Below are 23,578 nucleotides of genomic sequence, written 5' to 3' on the forward strand. Positions count from 1 at the left end.
AGCACAGACGTGTCTCCAGCGCCAGCACTCACTGCAGCTGGGACCTGCTTGGATGGCAGTGCTGGAAATCCCACGTGTCGCGTTTGGCAGCACACACAAACCCCCAGCCCCATTGCTGCCAACCCCGGCTGGCTCTGGGCTCTCAGCATTACTCTTGTGGTCTTGGCTATCCCAGGGGAATTGCAGCTTTTGGGCTGGTTTGTGAAATAGCTGAGGGTTAGTGGGAAGGAGTCGAATATGGGAATTGTAATGGTCTAGAAAACAATATCCTAATATTTGTATGTCGTGATTCCAAAATTATTGTCATGATGTTGTGCAGGCAGGGGTGGTGGATCTTGTGGTCAGCTGTGCTTTGGTCACTGATACAGCAATGCCTCTGGGTGATCCATGTTCCCATACTTGTCTGTCCTGGATTGCTTGTGTAACCTTGGACAAATCATGGACACCCTCCAAGCCACAGATGGGGGAGAACAGCAGAGTTCCTGTTGCAGCTGTTGAGGAGTTGGTGTCAGAGCAGAGCCAGCCCCAGAGTGGTACCCAGAGTTTCATGTATCCACAGCATACCTGCAGTGGACCCCCATTGTCACAAGGGCCTCCAATGCAATGGAAAAAGACAGTAAAACCAAATAAGCTAGACTCAAGAAGAAAATATATTGCAGGCTTGTCCCCTCTGCTTTTCTTCCTCTGCTGATCCTGGGAGGAGGTAGCTGAGGGGAAATATTTGCTCTTAACAGGGTTCGATTTCTCTTTGCATTCCTTGGAAATCTGTGTTTGGATTTTGCCCTGTTGGTGTTGGTTTATGCAGTGATGTTTCCAGCAGCTCGATTGTACGGGTATAGTTCCAACTCTTGGTATTTCATGCAAAGATAAAAAAGAGAGAAGGATGGTACTGAGTAATGAGGTGGCTATTTAATCACAGCAGGACTCGCTGGAAAATGTGCATTAAGTATTTATAGGACAGTATTCATTAACATTTTCACTCTGTTGTCACTGGGCAGTTCAAGAAAGCTGCTGAGAGAATTGGAGTCTGTGTTGCACAGCCACAGACCTGGAAAGGGCTGCAGCAGAGGGAAGGCATGAACGCTGCCTTTGTTACCAGACGTGTAGCTGGCGTTGCATTTGGAGCTGCAGCAGTAAGCAGGATTTTGGTAGTTTCACTTACCGTTCTCAAAATGCTTGTGGTGAATATTTTAGGTCTGATTTTTCTGGCTGCTTTGTCTTATGAGAGTGCAAGTGGCTGACACTGAACCCCTGGTTCACAGGCAGGCAATTAGAGAGATAAGCCTAAGTGACTTCATGTGTCTCCTTTTTAGATTGCTCTGAGTTGATGTAAAGGGCTGGGATTAGCAGAGATTGAGTTCTCAGAGTGCTGGAAACCAGCTGTGGCCAGGGGCCTCATCCAACATGAGCTGTAGGTACTGAGTTACAGAGTTTTCTGTGGGCATGAAATGATGCCAGGAAGATTAGAACTGATGATAAAATGTTATTAATGCTTGCTTCATTAACAGCATAGGAGGTATCAAATTACTCTGGTGCTATAACTCAAAAGGGTTTCTTATATTTGTTAAGTGAAGCTATTTAAATGGTTGAAATACATTCACTTGCTGGCCATTGCATCCTCAGATAGAGGATCACAGCAAAGTGTGTTAGATTTCCCAGTGTTAATGGAAGGTCTGAAGCAGTAGCAGCCTGATGGTTTAAATTTTCCTTCGAGATGACACGGGGTCTTGTGTTAGATTTTAGGATGCCTTGTCCTGGACCAGTACTGTGAGCCCAAGACTGGTCTCAGGCTCATGTCAAAAGCTGCAATGGTTGCACAGGTCTGCCAGATTTGGGATTAGGGGCTGAAGGTCCATGATGCTGGTCCTGTCCAGCCAGAGCAAGTGACATGCCCAGATCAGGCTATGCCCACGGGCACCTTCCCTGGTGGAGAGAAAGTTCCTCTTAGGATTACTGCCATCAGGAGACAGCTTTGTCCTACTTTTTAACAAGTGTAAAAGGGACATACAGAGAGAGAATTACCTCCTTTACCTGAATGCCTGTTGGATAAGATAAATGTTAATCTTGGCTAATTAGCAAATGGATTCAATGTGGACGTCTCTTGTGATCCATTTATGTACTTGAAACCCCCACTGATTTCCACTGGAACCATTCAGCAGAGCAGCAAGTGGAAGATCTGACTGTAGCTGTGCTCTTGGCTTCCTGATACCTGTCCCCTGTCCTTTGTATGAGAAACGAGCTCCTGATGGCAGTCAGGACAGAGGTGTGGTTTGTGCCAGGTGTGCAGCAGACAGAGCTCTCACTGGGCCTCAGCCTCTGCTTTGTCCTGTTTTTCACTGTGCACGAAGCGATGCCTTGTGGCATCCCATGTAGATGGCTTTGATTAATTTGACTTTTCACTGCCTAACTGGTCATTCAGGGAACATTCAGCAGACCTCCTGTTGCAGTTACTCCTGAACCTTCCTGCCCAGCTTGGGCTTCTTCCTTTCATGAGGGGTTAAATTTACTCAACATGAACATTTTCTGCTCTCCGAGCTTGTCCTTATTTGTTGTCTTCATACTCTCATTTTCTTAAGCACTGCAGGAAATATTCCCTTGCTTGAAGAGCTTCGAGCTCATACCTCCAAACATCTTCACAGCAGATACTTTCTGAGTGTCTTAACACCCACTAAAAATCATTGGGAACTGAATCCTTAACTACTGCCAAAATAAGCAGACACCCTGAGAATCTGACTGCTTCCCCTGACCACCTCCATTAGACCTAGGGATAACAGAAAGGAAGTGAGAAGAGCATTCTCTCCTGGAGCTTGAGCACCAGAAATTACTCAGAATTAGTCTGGGTCTAAGCCACAGCATATTTTTGCAATTTAGGTCCTGTAGCTTGTCACATCAGCAGATTTGAAACCCTTGTGCTGACTGTGGATGTTGATCCAGCTCCTAAAACTGGTGGAAGAACATAGTTTTTTCGGTGATATATGCTCACTGACAACTTCACTGTGCTTCAAAAGAATTTAGCTTAAAGATGTGTCAGGGAAGTACATCAGACAAATAGCCATCAGTGGAGGATGGTTGTACATGCCCACCGAAAATTGTATTTGTCATGTTTTGCCGTTTTGTGTAGAACAGCTTGTCTCTGGGGCTTCAGGTACTTCAGAAAGTTGAGTATGGCAGGTTTGCCTCAACATAGAGGAAACAACATTTTGGTCAAAGTCACAGGCAAAATCATAGTTGACATCAAAACTAAACCTAATTTCATGTCCCTTCTGTAAGCATACGGTGCTGCTCACTCAGGTGGAGGTGGAGAGGCTGGAAAAGCACGTACGTGCTCTGCTCTGTCTTGTGTGGAATGAAAACTATCTAAGTCAGAACTTTTTTCACAGCAGAGACGTTCAGAGTGCAGCAAGTGTCAAAATCCTTGGCCATGGTTGGTGCCGGTGCGTGCGCTCAGGGAGGGCAAGGCAGCTGCTGGGCTGTGATTGCTGCTTATTACACTAATTACAATTGTCTCGCTGGTATCTGAGCTCCCCTTCTCCTTCCCCCATCTGTCAGGTTGGCCATCCATGGTTGCTCATCCCTTTGAGATAGGTTTGAAGTGCTTATTGCCCCAGAGAGCCTGATGGTGCTCCCCCTCTGCTTCTCCCTGCTGACACAAGAGAATGGTCGCAGTTTGTACAGAGAAGGGATGTGGGGGTTGAGCTGTTTGCTTTGAATTAAGGCCATGGAAAAGGGAGCTGTTGCCCTTACTCTGCAACTCCACATTTCTGAAAGTCGCAGCCAGGTGAGCCACCCTGGTCTGGAGCATGCCAGTTTGTTTGGGATGGGGGGAAGAGGACTGTCTTCCTACTTTTTTTTTCTTTTTTGCCCTGTACCAGTGCAACCAGCTAACTACTGGTCAGAGCAGTCCCTTCCAGTCAGGGCATGCTTCAGGAAGGTTCCCAGCTTTAACCCATCCACAGTTTTCCAGAAATAGCTTCAACCCTCTGCTGCAGGAGCCTGGCTAACCCTGCCTTCAGTCAGCTGCTGAGCTGACCCCAAACTGCTGTTGTTTTGTTGCAAGGAGACACTGTAAGTTAAACACTCAGCAGAAAGAAAGCCCCACTCCTAGGATGCCCACCTGTTTTCTATTTCCCTGGGGAGGGGTTACACCTTGTCACGGAGTGCTGGCTTTGCAGAACAGCCCAAAGAAGCTCAGCTTCCAAAGAAGCTGGCTGAGTCACAAAACAATGGGACTCAGTAAGTCTGCAGCAGCAATAGCTGCTTCTAAAAGGCTGATGTACTTAGTATGCTCGTGTTTAGCAAACATCTTCACTTTGCCCTTTGAAGATACTGCTGCATGTTTGACAGAGCTTGGTAGGAGAAAAAAGAGGAATTACTGGCCTGTAGTTTCATCATGTTTAATGAGCAGTGGCTGGTGGGAGCCATAGCATTCAATAATGCTGGTGTCCCCTGTTAATTGCCAGCCATTGGGTTTCTCCACCCCTCCTGGTACTTGAGCTGTGAGCAGGATGCCCTCGTGTGCTTACATAAGCCCCACAGCTGAGGCTCAGGCTGGTGGAAGGCCAGCAGCAGCCTGGCAGGGTAATGTGGTCTCTCTGCAAGCCATGCCTCAGTGTGGCTATGATGGAAGCAACAGCATCTTACAGGATGGCTTTGAGCCTTCCCTAGGACTGTTTCCAGGTGTGTGGGTCTAGTCTGGCACAGTGAGAATGGATGCTCTTGTGACACTGCCTGCATTGGACCCATCCAGGGGAGTGGAGACACTGTGGGACCCCGTGGAGGAGGGAGCCAGTGCAAGAATCAATGGGACCCTGTGGAGGAGAGAGCCAGTGCAGGAATCAGTGGGACCCCATGGAGGAGAGAGTGGCCAGTGCAGGAATCAGTGGCCACGTTTCTGGCCAGCCCTCTCCTGATACAGTCTTAATCCCTCCCTGCAGGTGCTGCTTCCCGCTGATCCCCCTGTTCCCAGAGCAGACTATATAGTTGCATTTCCCTCTAGATGATGATAAGATAAAAGCCTGGCCGTGTTGTACAAGAGGAGAAGAAGGTTTAGGGGATGACAGGCTGCTGCAGGAGGAAGGGATGCAGGTTTCCAGCTGCCGCCGAGGCCGCCTTTGATGAGGGCTGTGATTGATGCTGTGTTTGGAGCAGGCAGTGACGCGCTGACCTTTCCCTGACGGGCTGAGCAGCTCTAATGATCTTGATGGAGCTGGCGATTTGTGTATTGGGTTTGATGTACAAGGCTTGACACGGCATGGAGAGATGGGACTGGAGTATGACTGACAGCCCATTCCTATTAAGGATGGGGAGGCACAGGCTGTTCTCTAGTGATTCCTTTCAGTGAGAATGCTTTGACGAATTACAATTTAGCAGAGAAGTTTTGCTGTTAAATACCATCCTTTTGATAGCTTCAAAGCAGTTAAAAACAGATGAGAATGAAGTAACTTGCAGGCCAGAAGGCTTATCACTAAAAATGCTGTCCAAATTACACAATTAATATTCAGTGAATTATTTTTACTCTGACTTTAATGTTGAGTCCTGAGGCAGATAAAACAATGCAGTGGCTTGCATTTGGGATTCTCTTTTTCTGTAATTCAGCTGTATAAAATTTCAAACCTTGGACTTCTTGTAGGCAACATTAAAACCTTTTAATTTCCATGAGTTGAGCTGTGTATAAATCACACCCTGGTTGGCACATCTCGTGGGTGCTTGTGGCAAGAGTAATGAATTTCATGGTTTGTTATGAGCTACTAAAACCAACAGAAACACAGAAAGCCTGTTGTAATCTCAGCATATCATTCAAGGAAGCAATTTATTCCTAAGTATGAACAAATGTCAAACCACGATAACAAGTTGTTATTATTAATTAAAACAAAGGGAAGAATAGCAAACATCTCCTGTCATGTGTGTGCAGTTGCCAGGCTGTCTGGAGGATACTGGAGCTCTATCCAGCTTCAACCAGTGGGACAGCCAGACTGGGAACCTTGCCATTGCCTAAGACAGGACAACCCTCTCTGTGCATTCCAGGAAGGGCACTGGGCCATGATCCTAAGAGGGCTGGGGCTGAGAAACCACCCAAGCTTAAATAAAGATGCCACTTTTCAGAATTGTATTGTTTTCTGTGTTTTGGAGGGTTATTTTTAAAGCAAGATTGGCTTGATTGTAGAAGTCTTGTGGAATTTGGGGTGTACTGGAACAGCACATGCTAGTCCATCTGCTGGCACTAGCTGGTTTTGTGTCATCCAGGGCCACTTCTTGTTCTCAGGTGTGAAATAAAAACCCATTTGGGCACCTTTCTTCCTACTGCTCTGTTGGGAGCTGAGGAGCCAGCTGCATTCCTGACTATGTCTGATCTCCCTGTGCTTGCAGATACACGGGGAAATTTAAGACTTGCAAAAGCCCCTTCTTGTTCATGACCCAGCGTGCATGATTCCCTCCCTGACATCATTTGAGAGAATTGGCTGGATCCAAAAACATACTGAATTTGCCACCTCCCTGTGCATTTAACACAGTTTAGGTGCAAGCAGCAAACAGGTCTTTTCCCTTAGTTGGCTCTGTGTCTCCTGGGTGGGAGTAGAAGCATGGCCATCTCAGACCTCTGCTGGTGTCAGAGGTTTGTGCAGCCCTGCAGGACCTGACTGGGAGCAGGGGCTCATGTGGTGCCAGCCAAAGTGAGGGAAGCACCAAAATCCTGCTGGCAGCCAGGGAAGATGTGTACAGTGTAGTTTAAAGAGGTAAAAACCAGGCTTGTGTCACTTGTTCAAGACTGGACTCTGAGCATGGAGGTGGTCAATCCCCCTGGTCCTGGGGAATGCACAGCTTTGGTGGTGGGGACAGGCAGTGCATGACTAGTGCAGAGGAGAGCTCAGTGACTTAAGGCAAGAAATCCTCAGTGCATAACCACTGACCCGAAACACTCTGTCAGACAGGTTTGAAGCCAAAAAATAAAATAAAAATCATCTGATGTGACAGCGACCCTGACAGTGTCAGGCAGTGAGAAGGGCGGCAGCGAGGGAGTCCTGAGCTGCTGCCAAGGCACATGTCAATGCAGGGTTAGTTGGTTATCCTGAAAATACATCTTCTGTTTTGTGTAAATGGAAAATTAATTTGTTGCTGATCAAAGGTTTAGATCTTTGGACAACATACCACCAGATAAGCTGAAGATTTATGCATTTCCTTTGTAACGTATTTTCAGTGAACACTTTATTGTTTGTGGAAAGGTCCCAAGAAAAAGATATGATTACAAAAATAACTGTGTTGAGTTTATTTAGCTTAAATTACGATAGACTGCTTTAATGAGGCTTTTGTAGACATCATTAAAGGACACAATTAAAGTCTTCAGATGAGAACCCTATCAGGCTAGCAAAGGGGAGAAAACCACAGGAGCATCCGGATTGTTCACATTCAGTTACAAATTTGATTTCAGCATATAAAAGTAAAAAACATATTAGTGCCGAGTGGAAGCTGGAGGCTATGAAAGCCTTATTGTGTTAAGCTCTCTAAAGCTTCTTACATTAAGGTGATTAAAAAAAAAAAGAGAGAGAGAGGAAGAGATAGTGATTGATGAAACCCTGTTGTGGTGTGCTCTGTGTGCACCGGGGCGTGCAGTGCTGGGGTAGGCACGGTCAGTGGGTGAGGGTCCTTTTGGGGTGCCCTGCCATGGAGAGGATTGGGGTACCAGGCAGTGATGCTCAGGAGCATCAGCACAGTGTGCTGATCATCCCTGCATTTATGTGGTTCAGTGCTGCCAGAGGACATGGGCAGCACAGCGTGAGCTCATGGCCACACCTCACTGTCCAGCTCTGGCCGTGCACCCGAAGGTGCCAGCCAGGGTCAGGCCTGTCTCTCTGGGTGAGCTGGTAGAAAACACAGAAAAGTGTCTCCAGAATCAGCTGCAGTGCATATGGGCTGTACCTCCCTTCTGCGTCAGCTACTGCTGGGCTCGATGGTGTCTTAAAAACTAAATTCCTCCTTGCAGACTGACAGCACAGATCCTTACCCGTGGCTCTGCCAAAAATGAGTGGAAGGCAGCAGTGGTGACAGCCGGAAGACTGGGTCTGTTGTGGTTGGTCTCAGGCAGCAGCCACAGGAAGGTACAAATGGCAACCCTGAGGAAAAGTGGAGGAGGCCAAGTTTGGGGATTAATGATCTGCGTCTGATGTTCGTCTCTCTGCCTCTCTGTCTGTCCCATTTTTATTTGAGATAAGGCATCCCTGCTTCTAGCATTGAGAGCCGTGAGGAAGCGTTTGCTACCTTGCTCAAAAAGAATAAAGACAAAACAAAGCTCATCTGCATTTGAAGTCCTGACCTGTATTTCATGACTCAGATTCTCCAAGGGGTTTTCCCCATACTTTGTGCACATGCTTGTGTGTCTCCTGAAGAGCCAGGTATTTGGCTGGGCAGAGTGGGGCTTTACCCTGCCACACAGGGTCATTTCCCTTCCCTGTCACTAACAGCTTTTTGCAGTCATCTTGCCTTTCCCATGCAGTGTTTGCAAAGCTGTGCCCTCTCCAGCCTGTTGTTCAGCTGCTTATCACTGCTTTGTACCCAGGGACCACACTGGACTCATCCTGTGCTGGCATTGGGCTGGGAGCACTGGCTCTGCCAGTGGGGATTGCTCTGCAAATTACAGGGTGAGCGTGGGAACAGTGCAGGAAAATGCCACTGTAGTGTCCAATCCTTCATTTCTGTGGTCAGAAAAGTGATGGGAAAGTAATCTTTTACAATGCCTGTGGTTGTGAGCCAGGATGAGCTCAGTGGTGGTGGGGACCTGCACCCCCCCTGGTCCAGAACAGGCTGGTGGTGTGTGATGTACAGTGGACAGTCTGTCCCTGTGGGCAGCATTTTGGGATGGCAGAGTCTGAAGCCTCTTGTGACATCCCAAGGTAGCAGTGTTGTGCAGTGCCCTGGTATGCTGCAGCAGAGGATGCTCACTAAATAATTCAGAAAGGCCACTTGATCTGACATTCATCAGGTTAGTAGCCCAGTGACCTTGAGGACACCAGTCTGCTGTTGCTGCGTGTGGCTCTGCTGTGCAGCCCATTGTCATCAGGAGAGTCAACATTGTCACGTGGAACTCTATTGATTGACAGACAACCAATATATCAAGGTGATAAAACACAGCATTTATGAAACATGGGCTCTTGCAATGATTTGTTAAATTAGCCACAGGTCTGAGTTTGTGCAAATGGCAGAAAGTTTAGAGTTGACTGGGTTTGACTCCTTGTCGTTAAAGCTAGCAACAAAGGGAAGAAAGATGGTGCTACATTTACAAGCTGAGCTGTCTGTCTCACACCCCTGCATTGAAGCAGGGGCTTCCTGCTCTTGATCTTTCTTTATTTTAGTAGCTTTTTCCTGCTGGTCGTTTGCTTCATTGCTGGGAGTTGTCAGCATCCATCCTTCTAATGGTGCAAGTCTTTCACCTAACCTTTGATAATGTGCCCCACCAGCTCAGTATTCTCCTTGCTGCCTAATGAAACAGCCATTTCACCTGCATAATGTGCAGAATCCGTCAAGAAATCTTGTGTGCCTTCTGGAGTTATTCCAACACATGACCTTTTCACAAGCCTCACAGTAGGTAACGGTAATATGGAGCAATTGCCAGCAAACCGGCAGCTTTCAAAGCAGGAAGGCTCATTTCCATTTCCCTGAGACAGTTGTGTGTCCAAACGTTACACAGCTTCTGATCTGATTTCTTGTCTCAGAAGAGGCTGTTCGTTGGATTTTGTGGATATTTAGATTTGCAAGTATTGGAACAAGAAGTCTGTCAGGAACGATGACAGTCAGAGACACCGTTTGGAGACACAAAGCTCTTCTGCTCACAGCTAGCCCTGCAGCTGAAGTGTTACAGACATTGGTCTTTTACTGATCTTTTACTTCAGTTTGTGATTCTCACTCCCACTTTATCTTTGTGAACTTACACTGAAAACTTTGCAGTTCCTGGTATGATCCCTTTGTGCAGATGATCAGTTGGCCAAGCAAGCCAAGCAGGACTCGCCTTTAGGGTGGTTGGTTGTGTGGGGATGACAGTGCCACGTGCCCTGGGGTGGGATCCTGTCAGGCTGGTGCAGGGTGATTGAAGCTGCTGTAGATGGTGGCACAGAGGGTGTTGCAGAAGAAGTGTGGGGTTGGACACTCATGCCTTACCAACCTTTCCCCTGAGGGTGAGGCCGGCTGATAGAGACCATTGGAGCACAAATAGAGAAAAGTGTTTGCAGCTGAAGGGCCTTTCCTGCTTGGAAGTTAATGCTGATAAAGTCAGACATTTTTACTCATGTTGGGTGAAAATGAGTGTCTACAGGACGTGCCCTATGGAGCAGGATGTGTTCCTTGTGCTGTTTGTAGCCCCGAGTCACTGCTGCCTGCTTTTAGGGATATGTTTCCAAGGAACACACGTCATTTCTGCTCTACAGCATTTCTGCTCAACATTATCATTTTATAAGCAGGCTTCCTTGTTTGCTTCTGCCCAGTTCAGTTTTGTCTCATTCCCTTTGTGTTGTAATTAACATGTTCTGAGTGTAAGAGGAAAAGTAAATCATCTTGGGGCCATGGCACATTAACCACAGAGAGGCAAGATTGACAGCCTGCCTGCAGCGCTGATTCAGGCTGGAAGGGGCAAAATGGGCCAGTTTAGGAAGCTGAAGAATCAGGGAAGATTTTTCCTACAAGTTCTGTTGTTTGTAGTTGAAGGAGACCATCCTCAGCACTTCAGCCATCTCTAGCAGAAGCCCCTGCTCCATGAAAGGAAGGTCTGATCTGGCTGGATGCACTAAGAGTCAGTGCTCAACTCTTGAACTTGCTTCTCAGACTTAATATAAATGAAAAAAAAAAAAAAGTTCAGATCACTGCACATTCTTGGTTTGTCCCACTTGGCTGAGTAAGTTGGGGAGGTTCTTAGAGCTGGGCTGGTTTGTCCCAGCTGCAGATCTCATCCTTGAGATTTTGTGTGTAATTCCATGTAATTAAACCTAATTTATGAGCCTTAATAATAACAATTTAAGGCATTTGAGGCTGCAGAAAGACTCACAGCTGTAGTTTCTGCATCCTTCTGTGTTCTGTAAACATAGCTAATATTGCCAAAATCAAGGGCTCTGAAATCTGGAGTCAGGCATCAAAAGTCAGGAGCATGCAGCAGAATGTTAAGGAAACTTCCCAGTCTGACCATTCACAAGACTCTCTGGCAGTCACACTCCCAAGGCCACAGACTTTGACTTCTGGGACTGAAGTCCCTTCGCGGCAGCAGCTCCAGTGAGCCTTGAGCCCCGCTTGGCTTCCCCACACACCCCACTCACAGCCAGACCAGGTTTCCTCACCGGTTCAGCCCCAGGTTTCCCACAGCAGTCTCAGATGTCCTGTTCCATAAAGCCATTTATTCCCAGAGCAGCAACACAGACGTAGCCCAAGCTGGTGCCTCTGAGAACCCTCCAAGAAAGGAACTCCTGGGCTTTTATCCTCTCCCAGTCTAGCCCTTCCTCCCAGTCATTTTCCATCTCCTGCTCTCCTTTTTCTGTCCATCCACCTCACTAGTATCACTGGTTTTCAACTCCTTTGTTACCCAAAAGGTCGGTCGGCAATTCCCAGTTCCTGCCATGTCTCTCAGCGGCATCCCCCTCTCTGGCTGGCATCCCCCATCTTCATGTCCTTTGTTATCCCAAAGGTTGGCAGTTCATGGCCTCTTGTCTCGGGATCCCACCCAGAGTTTAAAGTGCATTTCAGCCTCCATCTCAATCTGCAGTTTTCGAGCCCAGCTACCTGGACCAGGTGTATTCATCAACAAGAAGCGCTGTGTGTTGGGAAAATTTTATTTGCTTTCTGTGGGGTTTTTTTGAGTCCACAGAAATGTGTTTTTTTAATTTCACGCATTTTTTGCAAATGCTATAAACTGAGAAGTACACTGTCCTCCAGATGACTCGAATTATTCATTTGTGACCACCGAATTCCCAAACAACGGACTTAAAGAGCAGCAGGAGGGATTTGGCAGCATAGCTCCTTCTCTGCATTTTCTTTTCCAAGGGGAAGGAAACACAGAGGGAAGAGGCTTAGCATCCCCGATGAGGTGGTGTATTCCTGGGGTTCGCAGTACTCATCTGGGACACACATATAAAGGTGTAAATCGTTCATCTGGCTGTGTGAGAGGAAATGTATTAAAAATGCAGTGACCGAAATGCCACGCTAATAACTTGTATTCCCCAGAATATTTAGCCCTGCTGGTCACAAACATTCTGCGTCTAAAAGCCAGTAGGGAATCATAGCAAACTAGTGTAGAAGATAATTGAGAGGGCATTGAAAGACAGGAGAAAAAGGATGCATTGCTCGGAGCCAGCGGATCATTGCGTTAATAGCCCGCGTACCTAAGAAGCGGTACCTGAAGTTTGACAGCAAGTTGAGGTTCGGTCAGCATCAAATAAGAAGGGAAGGATAATTAACGTCTTCACACCATTCAATTTAGGCTGCTGGTGCGCAGCCAACTCTTTGAAACACGCAAGTGAGCGAGGAGGATTTTTTTTTTCCCCCTCTCCCATTGCCCAAGCAGCCCAGAGGATGTATTGATTTCGGGGCTGATTCCCATGTAAATAAAGGGGCGGGTGGCCGGGCCGTGGCGGCGGTCCGGGCGGGATGCGGTGACTTTGGCTTGCTGACATCATTGCTCATTAACATGCAGGAGAGGAGAGCAATGCAACAGCAGAGCCCCGCGCCGCTCCCGCGCCGCCAATTATTCTCCGTGGGCTGCATCGCTCCTCGTTAATGCCCTGCGCTCGGCGAGCAAATTGGACATCCTCTCGCCACCTCCGGGGGTCACTTAGTGAAAGGCAGGCTGGAGGGGGGAGCTGCTGGGTCCCTTCGGATCGGGAGCAGAGAGGGAGGGACCCTCCGGATTTCAAAGCGAGGCGACTGACGCGCAAGCTGCGGACGCGGGGCAGGAAAGGCACGATTTTCCAGGGCAGGTTTCCTTCGGGAACGCGCCGTGCTCGGTGCGTGCCTGCTCGGAAAGGCTTCCACAAAGCCCCGAGCAGGAGCGAGGGATGCTTTATGGCACTGCGGTGCTCCGGCTGGTCCTGCGAGCAGCCGCCAGCCCGCAGGCACCGGGCACAGCTAGGACAGCTGGGCAGCTCCTAGAGCCTTCCCTCCTGCGCTGTCATCGCCAGTGGGAACAGGTAAGGAGCTGCCTTTGGCCAGCCGTGGGTTTTTAGAAGGGATAGAAAGTAGAAGGGAAGAAGAGGAGGAGGAGGAATGAGGAGCATTCCATGGATGCGCGCAGTGTTAACTTTGCTCGGTGTGCTGCTGGTGGTGAGCTGCGAGGGGCTGCGCTGTTTTCCCAGCCTTTGCTGTTCTCCGTGTTTATGGATGTATAAGGTTAATTGTTAAATTGTGTTTCTGCAGCTGCAGGATGTCAGGGAGAAATGCTGATGCTGTTGTAATGGAGTTCTCGTTTTAAAAATAATAGGAGGGCTCAGCTGGCTCTAATAGGAGTTAAAAAATCTTCATCTCTTGGTGTTAATTGTACTGCTCTGGTAAATGCAGCCCCTAGAAGCCTGGATTTTCTGCACATTTTCTGAGCAGACTGGATGGAGGCTGAGGCTGTGAATGAGGATGCTGCCGTTCAGATGTTTATTTTGGTGGTTTTGCCTTCCTGAGAATAGGAAGTTTTAAAGTAATAATCTTTCTAAGCCCTTGTTGTTCATGCCAGAATGGCAAACTATAAACCAACCTAGAACTGCAGCCGAGGGGTTATGTTTTTCAGTGCAATCTTTTCAAGTCCAATTTCCTTTTTTTTTGTTGTCCCTTGAAGGAACATTTTAAGCAGATGTGACACAGACGTGACCTGTGACCGTGGAAAGATTTTAATCCAGTTATTCTTTGTTTTCTAGTCATGAGTCCTTGGCGGTGCTAAACAGTGATTGAATCTTTTTGAGCAGTTGAGGATTAGCGCAGGACAGAATAATGCCAAAATAATTATTTGCGCCAGATGTAGTGTCATCCTTTCAGTTTTAGCTCTCTTATCTTGTAACTTATCTGACTTATTTTCATTCGGCGATTATTTCGCCTGCTGTGGGAGCACTTACATGACTCGCATCACTGCATTGTGTGTTCATAAGGGTGCCGGCTTGAGCCAGTGATAAAGATTTGTAAAGTAAAACTGTCTGCAGCTAACAAGATTATATTTTGCTTCGCATTTTAATCTTCTCCCGTTGTGTGTTTTCTGCCAGCCAGACTCGGCTTAACAGAATGAGGCAGCCTTGCGCATTTGCTGCTGGCAGCCCGGCTGGGCTCAGCCAGCACAGGCTCGGATCAGGCTGGCAGTGTTTGCTGTCACATGCGGGTCAGTATTGCCTGCCTCGGGGGACACCGGCTGAGCCTTAACTTCTGAAATAATGACAATTTTCAGCCTAGCTCGTCCTGCTTCTGAGCGCTTTGCCCATCAGCCAGGTTATTTTCCTTTGGGATGTGTGGCCTGTGAGATGCTTGGATTGCAGCATGTTTACTGGCTCCCGTGGTTTCTGCTTGTCATGCTGCAAATACAAGTGAAGGGCCTTAAAATAGCCTGTACAGCCCTGGGGCACGTCATTGGGAACTCACTTAGCTTAGCTAGTCTGGAGTGATGGGCTTGGAGCCTGGGATGGCATGGGGGAAAGAGACAGGCAGGAAGATAAATACTGCCTGTGGAGAGCCCAGAGTTATTAAAACTTGAGAATTTTCATCTTCAGCTAAGAACAAAGCAGAAAGGACCTCCTGTGATACAGCTCTGCATCTTGTTAGGCTGGAAAGCCACCCAATGCTATAATTAAAATCTGACAAGATAACCCTCTAGGGGAGGGCTTTGTTGCACAGACCCACATTGGCTCTTGGATGGGGAGCCCAGAGGGAGAGTTCCTCAGGGCCCTGCTCCTCCAGTGTCTTCCCTGTCCCATCCCCATCAGCCAGAGGCCCCATTGGTCTCTGGGATCCATGGTTTTGGGGTTGTCCTGCTGTGGGGGACACCAAACCCTCTTAGGTGTCCACAGCCCCTGCATCTGCCCGTCCTGTACCTTCTGCCTTTTATAATCATGAGCTTGCCTTCAGCATTGTTTGCCCACCAGCTTCAGGGTTATTACTGCTGCTGCTGAGCCTGTTCTTCTCTTCAACTTGTAAACTAGTGGTTTACATTTCTTCTCCATGACTGAGGAAAAATATGTGGTTATTACTGTTTCTGTATGCTGAGAGCTGGATCTTTAAGGGGAAAAAAACCAACCCTAATATAAATATGCTGAGAGTAGCGGTAAGCCTGTGAGCTGGCAGGCTGCCTCCATCGTCTTGGATGTGAGGGAGCAGCCTGTTGGATGCCTTTTTTCCTGGTAGCATGGCTGGGCAACAGGCTGGGGCTCACTGCAGCTTCTTTTGCCCCTTCTCTCTCCCACCTTTGCTTGATCTGCAGCTCACGTGGGTGTAGCACTTTGCCCACTTCTGTCTAATCTCTATTATGAAAAAAAATTATTGAATCCTTTGCAAAATATCCTGAGAGATCCAAGTTGAGGGTTCTTCTGAGAGCTGCTGAGTTATTAATACCCTTTAATTTAACCATCTCATCTTTATGCATCAGAATTTTCACAGTTTGTGTCAGGGGTTGTGGCTCATGGGAGCAGCCTGGCACTGTGGCTGAGGTCAAGAGGGTGTTTCAACACCCTGCTGCTCTTACCCAGCTCACAAGGAGAAACTGGAGGCCAAGCAGGGACCTGTGTTCACTGCAGAGCACTGGGGTGCACCTGGGCTCTCCACAATGGCCTGTGATGCACCCCAGATCCCCCACTGTGGTTTAACCACAGGATGGAAAGATTGGTCATGTTTTCATTCTCATCCTGGGGTGTTGCTGAAACATCTGGCCACAGCTTTGGTCTGTGGTTCTGTGACTCCTTGTTTGCCTAAAGAGGGCACCAGACAGATCAGAAGAGGAATCTCGGGGTTTGTGCATTGTGTTGTGTTTTGTTCAAATTTCCTGGTCTGCCCCTGGTGTGCTGATGGTTGTTCTCTGCCATGTGGTGCCTCAGAGCACAGCAGGGTTGGGAGCAGCCTGGAGGCTGCCCCAGGCTGTGCCTCAGGGAGGCAGTGGTTTGGGGACAGTGGAACCCACGGGCAGGTGTTCTACCTGCTTGTGAAAGGAGTGGTCCTGATTCATGATGGAAGCAGAACAAATGGAAAATCCTCAAAGGCTGCTTTTGCTCATATTTGGCTGCATCTGGCAGTACTGGGGATAGTTCTTTTTTTATTCTTATTTTTCTTAATTAAGCAAGAATAGCTTTTGCATTGGTAAAGGATGAGTTTTAAAATTAAAATTAGTCTCCAGCCTGAGGCCAAACATGGACAAACCGGAGAGGAGAATTTTTCCAGGACTGGAAATGGGCTTTGTCATAAAAGCTTCAGTGCCATCCTGGATACCTTCACAACTGCTGCTCCTGGCACTGCAGGGGTCAAGGGGGAACTACAAATAAAACAATACTGTAAAGAAAGTTGACTTGCCTTGAGCAAATTGAGGGGGGAGGCAAAAAACGGATGGGGAAGATGGAGAAGAGTCTGATTTGCAACTCCTCCATCCTCTTAGTGCCTCCTCACCTAATGTGGACCTTCATGCAGATGGATGGCCACATGTGCTTTTCTTATGGCCTTCGGGATCTGGGGGACTTGTATCTGTAGGATGCAACCAGTTTGGTGGCTGGATTATTTCTCTCTTCCTTGATTTCCTGGCATTATTGTTCTGCCAGCTCTGTTGCTACCACCTGATGTTGATCTATCAAGCCAGCTGTTCCCACAACATGTTGTGTCAAGTGAATGTTGGCATCCCTTGACTGTCCTTGCAGGCCACCAAGGGCACCTTGTCCTCAGACTTTGAATTCCTGCTATTTTAGGTACCCACGTCTAATTCACCTGCTCCTCCTTCTGCACCACAGTGGGCAGGTAAAAGATTTTGCTAAGCTTCCATTTAAACCCAGGTAACACAGAGTCTTTGCATTTCATTCCTACTGACAGGTTGGGGTTTTTTCAGGTGCAGTGACTGGAAGAGCTAGGAAGTTGCAATGTTTTATCTGGAGAGGTGCGCCTTTGTCACTGAGATCCACGGGCCCTGAGCCATGGGTAGCAGCTGGATGAGAACTGCTGGGACCACTTAGTTCAAAATACAGTGTTAGAGAAGTTGGAGAAAGAGGCAGAACTTCAGCCTGAATGTCTGTTTTGAGCACAAAAGCTTGGGGCTCCTCTGATGATTCGGAAGTCCATGGGGAAACCACAGCTGGGTGCTGTTTGTGGTTGCTCCATGCCTCAGTTTCCCTGTGCTGGAGAAGAACTGCTGGGCTCTCCCTATGGCAGTGAAGGGCTGTTAATTTTTCCATTTAGGTAAATATTTGCCCTGCCTGTGAGATCTTGAGAAACAGGTCTGTATGGCTGGAGCTCACTTGGGATGGGAAGATGCCTCATTAACTCTGAATTGAGGGGAGGAGATAACAAGCAGGGATATTAAGACACCCTCGTTAAGAGACTCAGGGGTCATAGGAGCTGCCCCAAATCCTGAGCATCCTCTCCCTTTTCCAAGAGGTCTTGGGGTTTTGTGATTTACTGACTGATGGCTGACCCAGAAGCCTTATTGCACTGAGAATGATGGCAGGATGCTGGAGAGAGATCAGGCTGCCACGTGTGTCCTAAGCCAAGTGAGGAGGGAATTGTCCGTCTGCATTTACACACCCCATCTGAGCAGAGCAGACAATTGCTTTTTGAGGGATTCCGAATATTGCATGTTAATGTGTGCACAAATGCATGCAAATCCTGTATTAGGGAGCACAGCAGAGGCATCACATGGCCGTGCAGGGCCATGGCATTCCGGCTTCTCGCTTTGTCTGGAGAGGGAGCTGCTCCCTGATACAGCCCATTTATTTCCATCCCAGAAGAAACAAGTGAGAAGCAGAGATAAGCACCCGCTGGTGGGTGATAAGGGCTGTTTACCGAGTTCCTTCTTTGTCCAAGAGGAATTTTAACATTTCTGCCACAATTTTAAACTCTGCCTTCATTCCTGCTGTTGCTGGGAGGCGTTGGGCTCTGCCTTTTCTCAGAATATTTGTGGATCTCAGCCTGGGCAGGCTTTGCCTTGGTGCTCTTTGCTGTGTTATGTTCTGCATGCCCACTCACTGAACGGGAGGAGAAGAGCCCTGTGGCCAGGAGCTTTTCCTGCAGGCAGGGGCATGCTGCCTTCAGCATCCTAGGGAGTCCCATCCCAAAAGGCAGACATACAGGCTGTTCCCTGGGAGAGGACAGCTTACCTGGCTCCTTTGCTGGAGCTACACACTGTTGGCAAGGACCCCCTTTGCCGTGATGACAGGCTGCCCTCCATCTCTCTTCCCTGACTTTTCAGCTCTGCTCATGCTTTCTCGAATTGGAGTCTGCTAGTTTTTCACAGCAGGGAGACCTCATCTCTCTTCAGAAAGCTGGGGTCATGCTCACAGCTGTCTCCAGAGCCTCTTGCACAGCACCAGTGTTTTCAGCATGGTTTAGCTTTTTGTTGGTGCCATTGCTGAGATGAACGGGCTGCGGGAGGCTCCAGAGATGGCAGAGGCTGTGCTTTGCTAACAGGGTTGTACAACAAGGGACTGCCTCATCCCAGAGACCTCGAGGTCAGTTGGCTTCCTGTCGAGGTCCACGTAGGTGGACCAAAGCTGGGAGTGTACTTCAGCATCCCAAACAAGAGGTACTTTGAAGCCATGTTCTCTCCTTGGTGTGTTGGATTCCTGTTTTCTTCAGATTCCCCTTGTGTACCTGTTTTCATCTGTAGAGAGAAAAGGGCTGGCGTGGGGCGGTGGATCTATTTGCACCTTCCTCCTGCACCAGTGTGTGGGTAGGATGTGACTGGAAGTGGGCTTAGAGTCTCCTCTGAGGAGAGGACTTGCCCACTGTGCCAGGAGCACCACGTAAAAGCAGCCAGTGCAAAATAAAACACATCCATCTTGTAACTTCACTGGCCTTGAGGAGAAGAAATTTTTCAGTCTGTTTCTGAGACGTTGCTGCTTTGTACCATGTGAAGTCAATTCAAGGCAGGCTCCTTTCCAGCTAAATCTGACACCAGGAAATGTTCTTTTTCTCCCCATTTGCTTCCCGCCGTCCTGGCCCCAGTACAGGACAGCTCTGTGTGCAGCTCTGTGCAGAGCAGCCCTGCCGATGCTCCCCAGCCCGTGCCTCCTGCAGCAGCCTGCCTGCCGGCTGGCTCCCACTTGCCTTTCCTCCCTGTCCACAAGCTACAGCTGCTTAAAAGCTCCTTTATTCACCCTCTGTGCTCACAGCCAGTCATGCTGTCAGCCATCCTTGCTTCGTTGTGCTCGTGATATCTCTGATTCTTCCCTGAGACAAGCTTGCAGACCTGGGATGGGAGCAAGATGGAAAGGCTCGTGAATGAAGACGGGATTTCCAGACAGTGATTGGTGTTAATTTATTCTTCCTAAATAAAACCTGGCTGCCTGCTCTCTTCTCAAGTTGTGCAAGGCTGCAGAGGTTGTTGTTGCTGAGGCTTTGGTGGTGGTGAGGCTTGGCCAGAGCCAAGCTAAGGGGTTTCTCTTTGGAGGAGGTGCCACCGCACGTGGGCTGCAGCTCCTTGTCCAGGGTGAGGTGTGTGACACACGGATGGGCTGAGCATCTGCAGGCTGTGCTGCTCTTCCTGCAGTAGGGACTAAGGAGCTGCTGGTGGCAGGAGCAGCCAGGCAGGCTGCCAGCCATGGCCCTGCTCCTCTCCAACACCCACCAGCTCACCTCTGTGGCACCCACATTGTCACTGTGGGCACTGCAGGCACAGGCGAGTGCTGACACGTGCATTGTCTTGCTTTGTGCTGCTCTGCTCTGAGTGCAGCAGGGGAAAAGATTTTTTTCAACCTCATCTCACATTTGAAATGTACATTCTGATATTAAATTTTTGCTATGGGGAATTATTTTTAATTATAGTGAGCTGGAAGATGATAAAATAAAGTTGAGTAAGTGAGACCTATGTGAAGAAGTCATGGAAACCTGATCACAGAAGTGGAAAGACACTCCTAGGACACTGGGTATTGTTCCCATGAAACAACATATCCTAATGTAAAGAAAATTGTAATTAAAGCTGTTAATCATCTGCTTTTAATGAGGGGGAAAAAGCTGAATATCTGAGACAAGATCTTGAATTTTGTACAGCTTGCCCAGGGAGGTGGCAGAAGCCCCATGCCTGGAGATGGTCAGGTTTTAATGGTGCAAAGTTGTCCTGGCTTGGGGACATCACTACTGAGTAGACAGGCTACCTGTGTTGTTTTCATCCTTTGCTTTTCTGACTAGAGCAGCCACTCACCAGCAGTACTTGCTTGCCTGGGATGGGGCAGGAGGGAGGGTGGGGTAAACCAGCTTCCTGACCCGTCCTCAGGCTCCTGGCTGTACGAGGTGTGAGCTGGGGGGGTGGGAGTGATCTCTGGGGTCCAACTGATCACATATCTCACCTATTCAGTCTTTGACGCCGTTATTACAAGTCCTGATTTATTTAATTTATTAAAAGCCAAGATGTCTGATGCTCTCCTGCTGTGTCCCATCTCCTGAAGCAGATGTATCTAGCGTGGGAAGGAGGAGGAAGCCTGTGCCTGGCTTTGTCCTCCTTTGAAGCGCACGATCAATATCCCAAAAGTCAAAATTTGGTTAAGTCCTGAACTGCTGTAGAATAACTAACTCTAGGGCCAAATCTGGGGCTCCACGAATTATTCTTAAAATCTTGTTTCCTATTAAGCTGCTTTTAATCGTATCACAAAATGAGATGGAAACAGCAGTGATACCAGCGACTTTGCTGAGGCAGAGTACCCCTTCCACACCCTTCCACAGTAGCTGATTAATTAAAATATTCACATGAAATGGTACCTTGATTATTTTTTAAGGAAACAGCCAGAGGTGATGCCGAGACTCCCCGACTGGACGCAAACCAGACGCTGGAGTGTGTGGGGGTTGCTGTGTGGTTCAGATCTGATGAAAGGCAGGAAATGGGAAAATCTGGCAAATCTCCCTGGCTTGACTTAACGGAGCCTCTTGACTTTTGCTAGAGTGCGTTTTTTGTGCTGTAATGGCCAAATGGAAATTTAGACTTGAAGCTGGATCTGAGCTATGCTATGCTTAGCTGGCTTGTACACAGCAGTGAAAGAGAAGGAAAGGTGTTTAAAAATTCCAGCCCCTGGGTTTAACTATTGCTTCCCTCTGAATTTCTTGACTTTACCGCAGAGCAGAGAAACCTGCAATAGCAACTGTACATTTTCCCTTGATTTTGTGTGGTACCTTCTTATTCCTGAGATGTCTCCCTTCTGCTACCCAAGTGAAACCTTATCTCATTCCTCAGAAGTCAGTGGTGCTTCATTAGTGCAAATTAATTCAGAATCCTGTGTGGTTGTTCTAAAATAGATACCATTGACCCAGCCTGTGGAAAAGCATGGAGTTTTCAGAAATAGAAGCCAATTTATCAGCATTCCCTTTAACCTCTTTTTCTTTGTCAGGAGATGTTTTCAGCCGGGTTTGTCCTTCGCTGTTACCGTGGTGAAGGGGTGTGGTGATTAGAGGGATGAAACACCCGTCCTGTGAGGAAAGGCTGAGACAACTGGGATTGTTCAGCCTGGAGAAGAGAAGGCTCCGTGGTGACCTTATCAGTCTTTTAGTACCTGCAGGAGCCTACAGGATTGCTGGAGGACTTTATACAAGGGCATTATGGTGTTAGGACAAGGGGGAATGGATTTAAACTGAGGCAGAGTAGGTTTAGATTGGATATTAGGAAGGCATTCTTTACTGTGAGAGGGGTGGGGCCCTAACACACATTGTCTGGAGAACTTGCAGATGTCCCATCCCTTGAAGTGTTCAAGGACAGGCTGGATGGAGCCCTGAGCAGCCTGGTCTGGTGGGAGGTGTCCCTGCCCATGGCAGGAGATGTTGGAACTGAATCACCTTTAAGGTTCCTTTCAACCCAAACCATTCTATGAGTCTGTACTGTCCTGGCAGCCCTGCAGGTAAAAATTCAGGTTCAAGCCTGTGAAGAAAGTCTGTCACAGGCCACAGGCTGCAGGAACAGCCCCTTTAAAGAAGTATTAAGAACAGCTGATAGTTGCAGTGAATTAAGCTAATGGCTGTTGAATGGCAATCTCTGTGGGCTGTTCTTTCAGTTCTTGTGCTTTCCTCCAGTGCTGCTGAGCTGTGGTGTGTGCCACCGAGCCAGGTGGTTAAGATTCCATTGCAGTGTGACTGTGGGCTTTGTAGCCTCCCTTAATTTAATTTAGCTTTATATGTTCAGACTATAATCAATTTTTATGCTACTTTAATAAGCAAATTTATGCTATCAGCATGCTAAAGAGACTTGTCATTCACAGCTTCCCAGTCAATCCACCATTTCCCATTTTAGCAAAGTGCTCAGTTGTCCTAAATTCAGTAATGACTGCAGTTCTGGCTGGCAAGTTGACCCCCACCAGGCCTGGCCTGTGCCTGTGCTGGCCCCTGGAAATACTCTGCATGGTGCAGTAAAGGGACAAGCAATTGCATATCCCCAAACATTGGGCAGTCTGACTCAGATGGATTGCCAAGTGTTGTTCCAGCAAATATGGAGTTTTATTTCCTCATAAGAGAGACAAATCCTCTGTTAGAAAATGCCTGAGGATAAGAAAGGGTTGAGTTTAGTCTCTGCAGGCCAACGACTGGCAGGAATAACATTCTGATTTAAAGCTCTGCTCAACAGGCATCTCTTTTTCTCTCTGCTCACCTTACAGGAAGATTTGCCTTCACTGTAAGTGCTCCCAGGAAGAGCACATTGTAACAGTTATGCCTTTGGAGATGGAGAAGACAGTCACGAAGCTCATGTTTGACTTCCAGAGGAATTCAACTTCTGACGACGACTCAGGCTGTGCTTTGGAGGAGTATGCCTGGGTGCCCCCCGGCCTGAAGCCTGAGCAGGTAACGATGACACCACCCAGCTACCAGAGAATAATTGGTTTTGCATGTCCTTTCAAAATAGTTTACCTGATTTTTTTTTTTCTAGGGGTGCAAGCACTTGTTGTGTGTGGTTGTTTCTGGGTGCACTAGAGAGGCTTTGCAGGGTCTGAGTGCTCAAATGGAACAAAACAGACATGTGATCCTTGCAGGACCTGTGGTTTTCTGCGTCTGTGGATGTAATTGGTAATTGAGAGGGGGGAAACAAAATACCTCCAGGATGGGATTTCTTGTGGTTGTGCAAGGGAAAAGACATATCTAATGTTTCACTGGGAAAGAGGCGATGGGACTCAAGTGTTTCCCAGGGGCTCAGTGTTGTGTTCTGCCCTCCTGGACTGCTCTTCTCTGTGGTGAGTCCAGGGCAGACAGTCAAAGCTGGTAGATAACTCTGAAAAATGGGCCAAAAGCTTTGTGGTTTGGGTTTTCCTAGTATGATGTTTATGCCTTGCTGGAAGGAATAGCTTAAATAAAGCTCAAGTCTCTTGGTGCAGGATTGAGTGGGATGGATTAGACCTCAGTGTGCTCTGTGGAGCGTGCATTGATTCTGCTCCTTCCAGTTTACATGATTCCTTTGATTTTTTACGCTGGTCCTTTATATGTTCAAGTCAGA

At 47.9% G+C, this 23,578-nt stretch overlaps 1 protein-coding gene across 2 annotated transcripts in view; it reads left to right on the forward strand.

Moving 5' to 3' along the window:
- PRICKLE2 (prickle planar cell polarity protein 2) overlaps positions 1-23,578 on the forward strand; it is a 102,344-nt gene that overhangs the window by 48,869 nt on the left and 29,897 nt on the right. Inside the window, exons 1-2 of one of the 2 annotated variants that reach the window (XM_041466237.1) lie at positions 12,966-13,151; positions 22,749-22,932. In XM_041466237.1, the coding sequence (XP_041322171.1) occupies positions 22,801-22,932 (132 nt within the window). In that variant the 5' untranslated portion in view covers positions 12,966-13,151; positions 22,749-22,800. Of the gene's footprint in view, positions 1-12,965; positions 13,152-22,748; positions 22,933-23,578 lie in introns of those variants that run through there. The other variant, XM_041466228.1, reaches the window with a different exon arrangement.

This window comes from Pyrgilauda ruficollis, unplaced genomic scaffold (assembly GCF_017590135.1).
Source record: "Pyrgilauda ruficollis isolate IOZ18807 unplaced genomic scaffold, ASM1759013v1 scaffold10, whole genome shotgun sequence".
Taxonomy (NCBI): domain Eukaryota; kingdom Metazoa; phylum Chordata; class Aves; order Passeriformes; family Passeridae; genus Pyrgilauda; species Pyrgilauda ruficollis.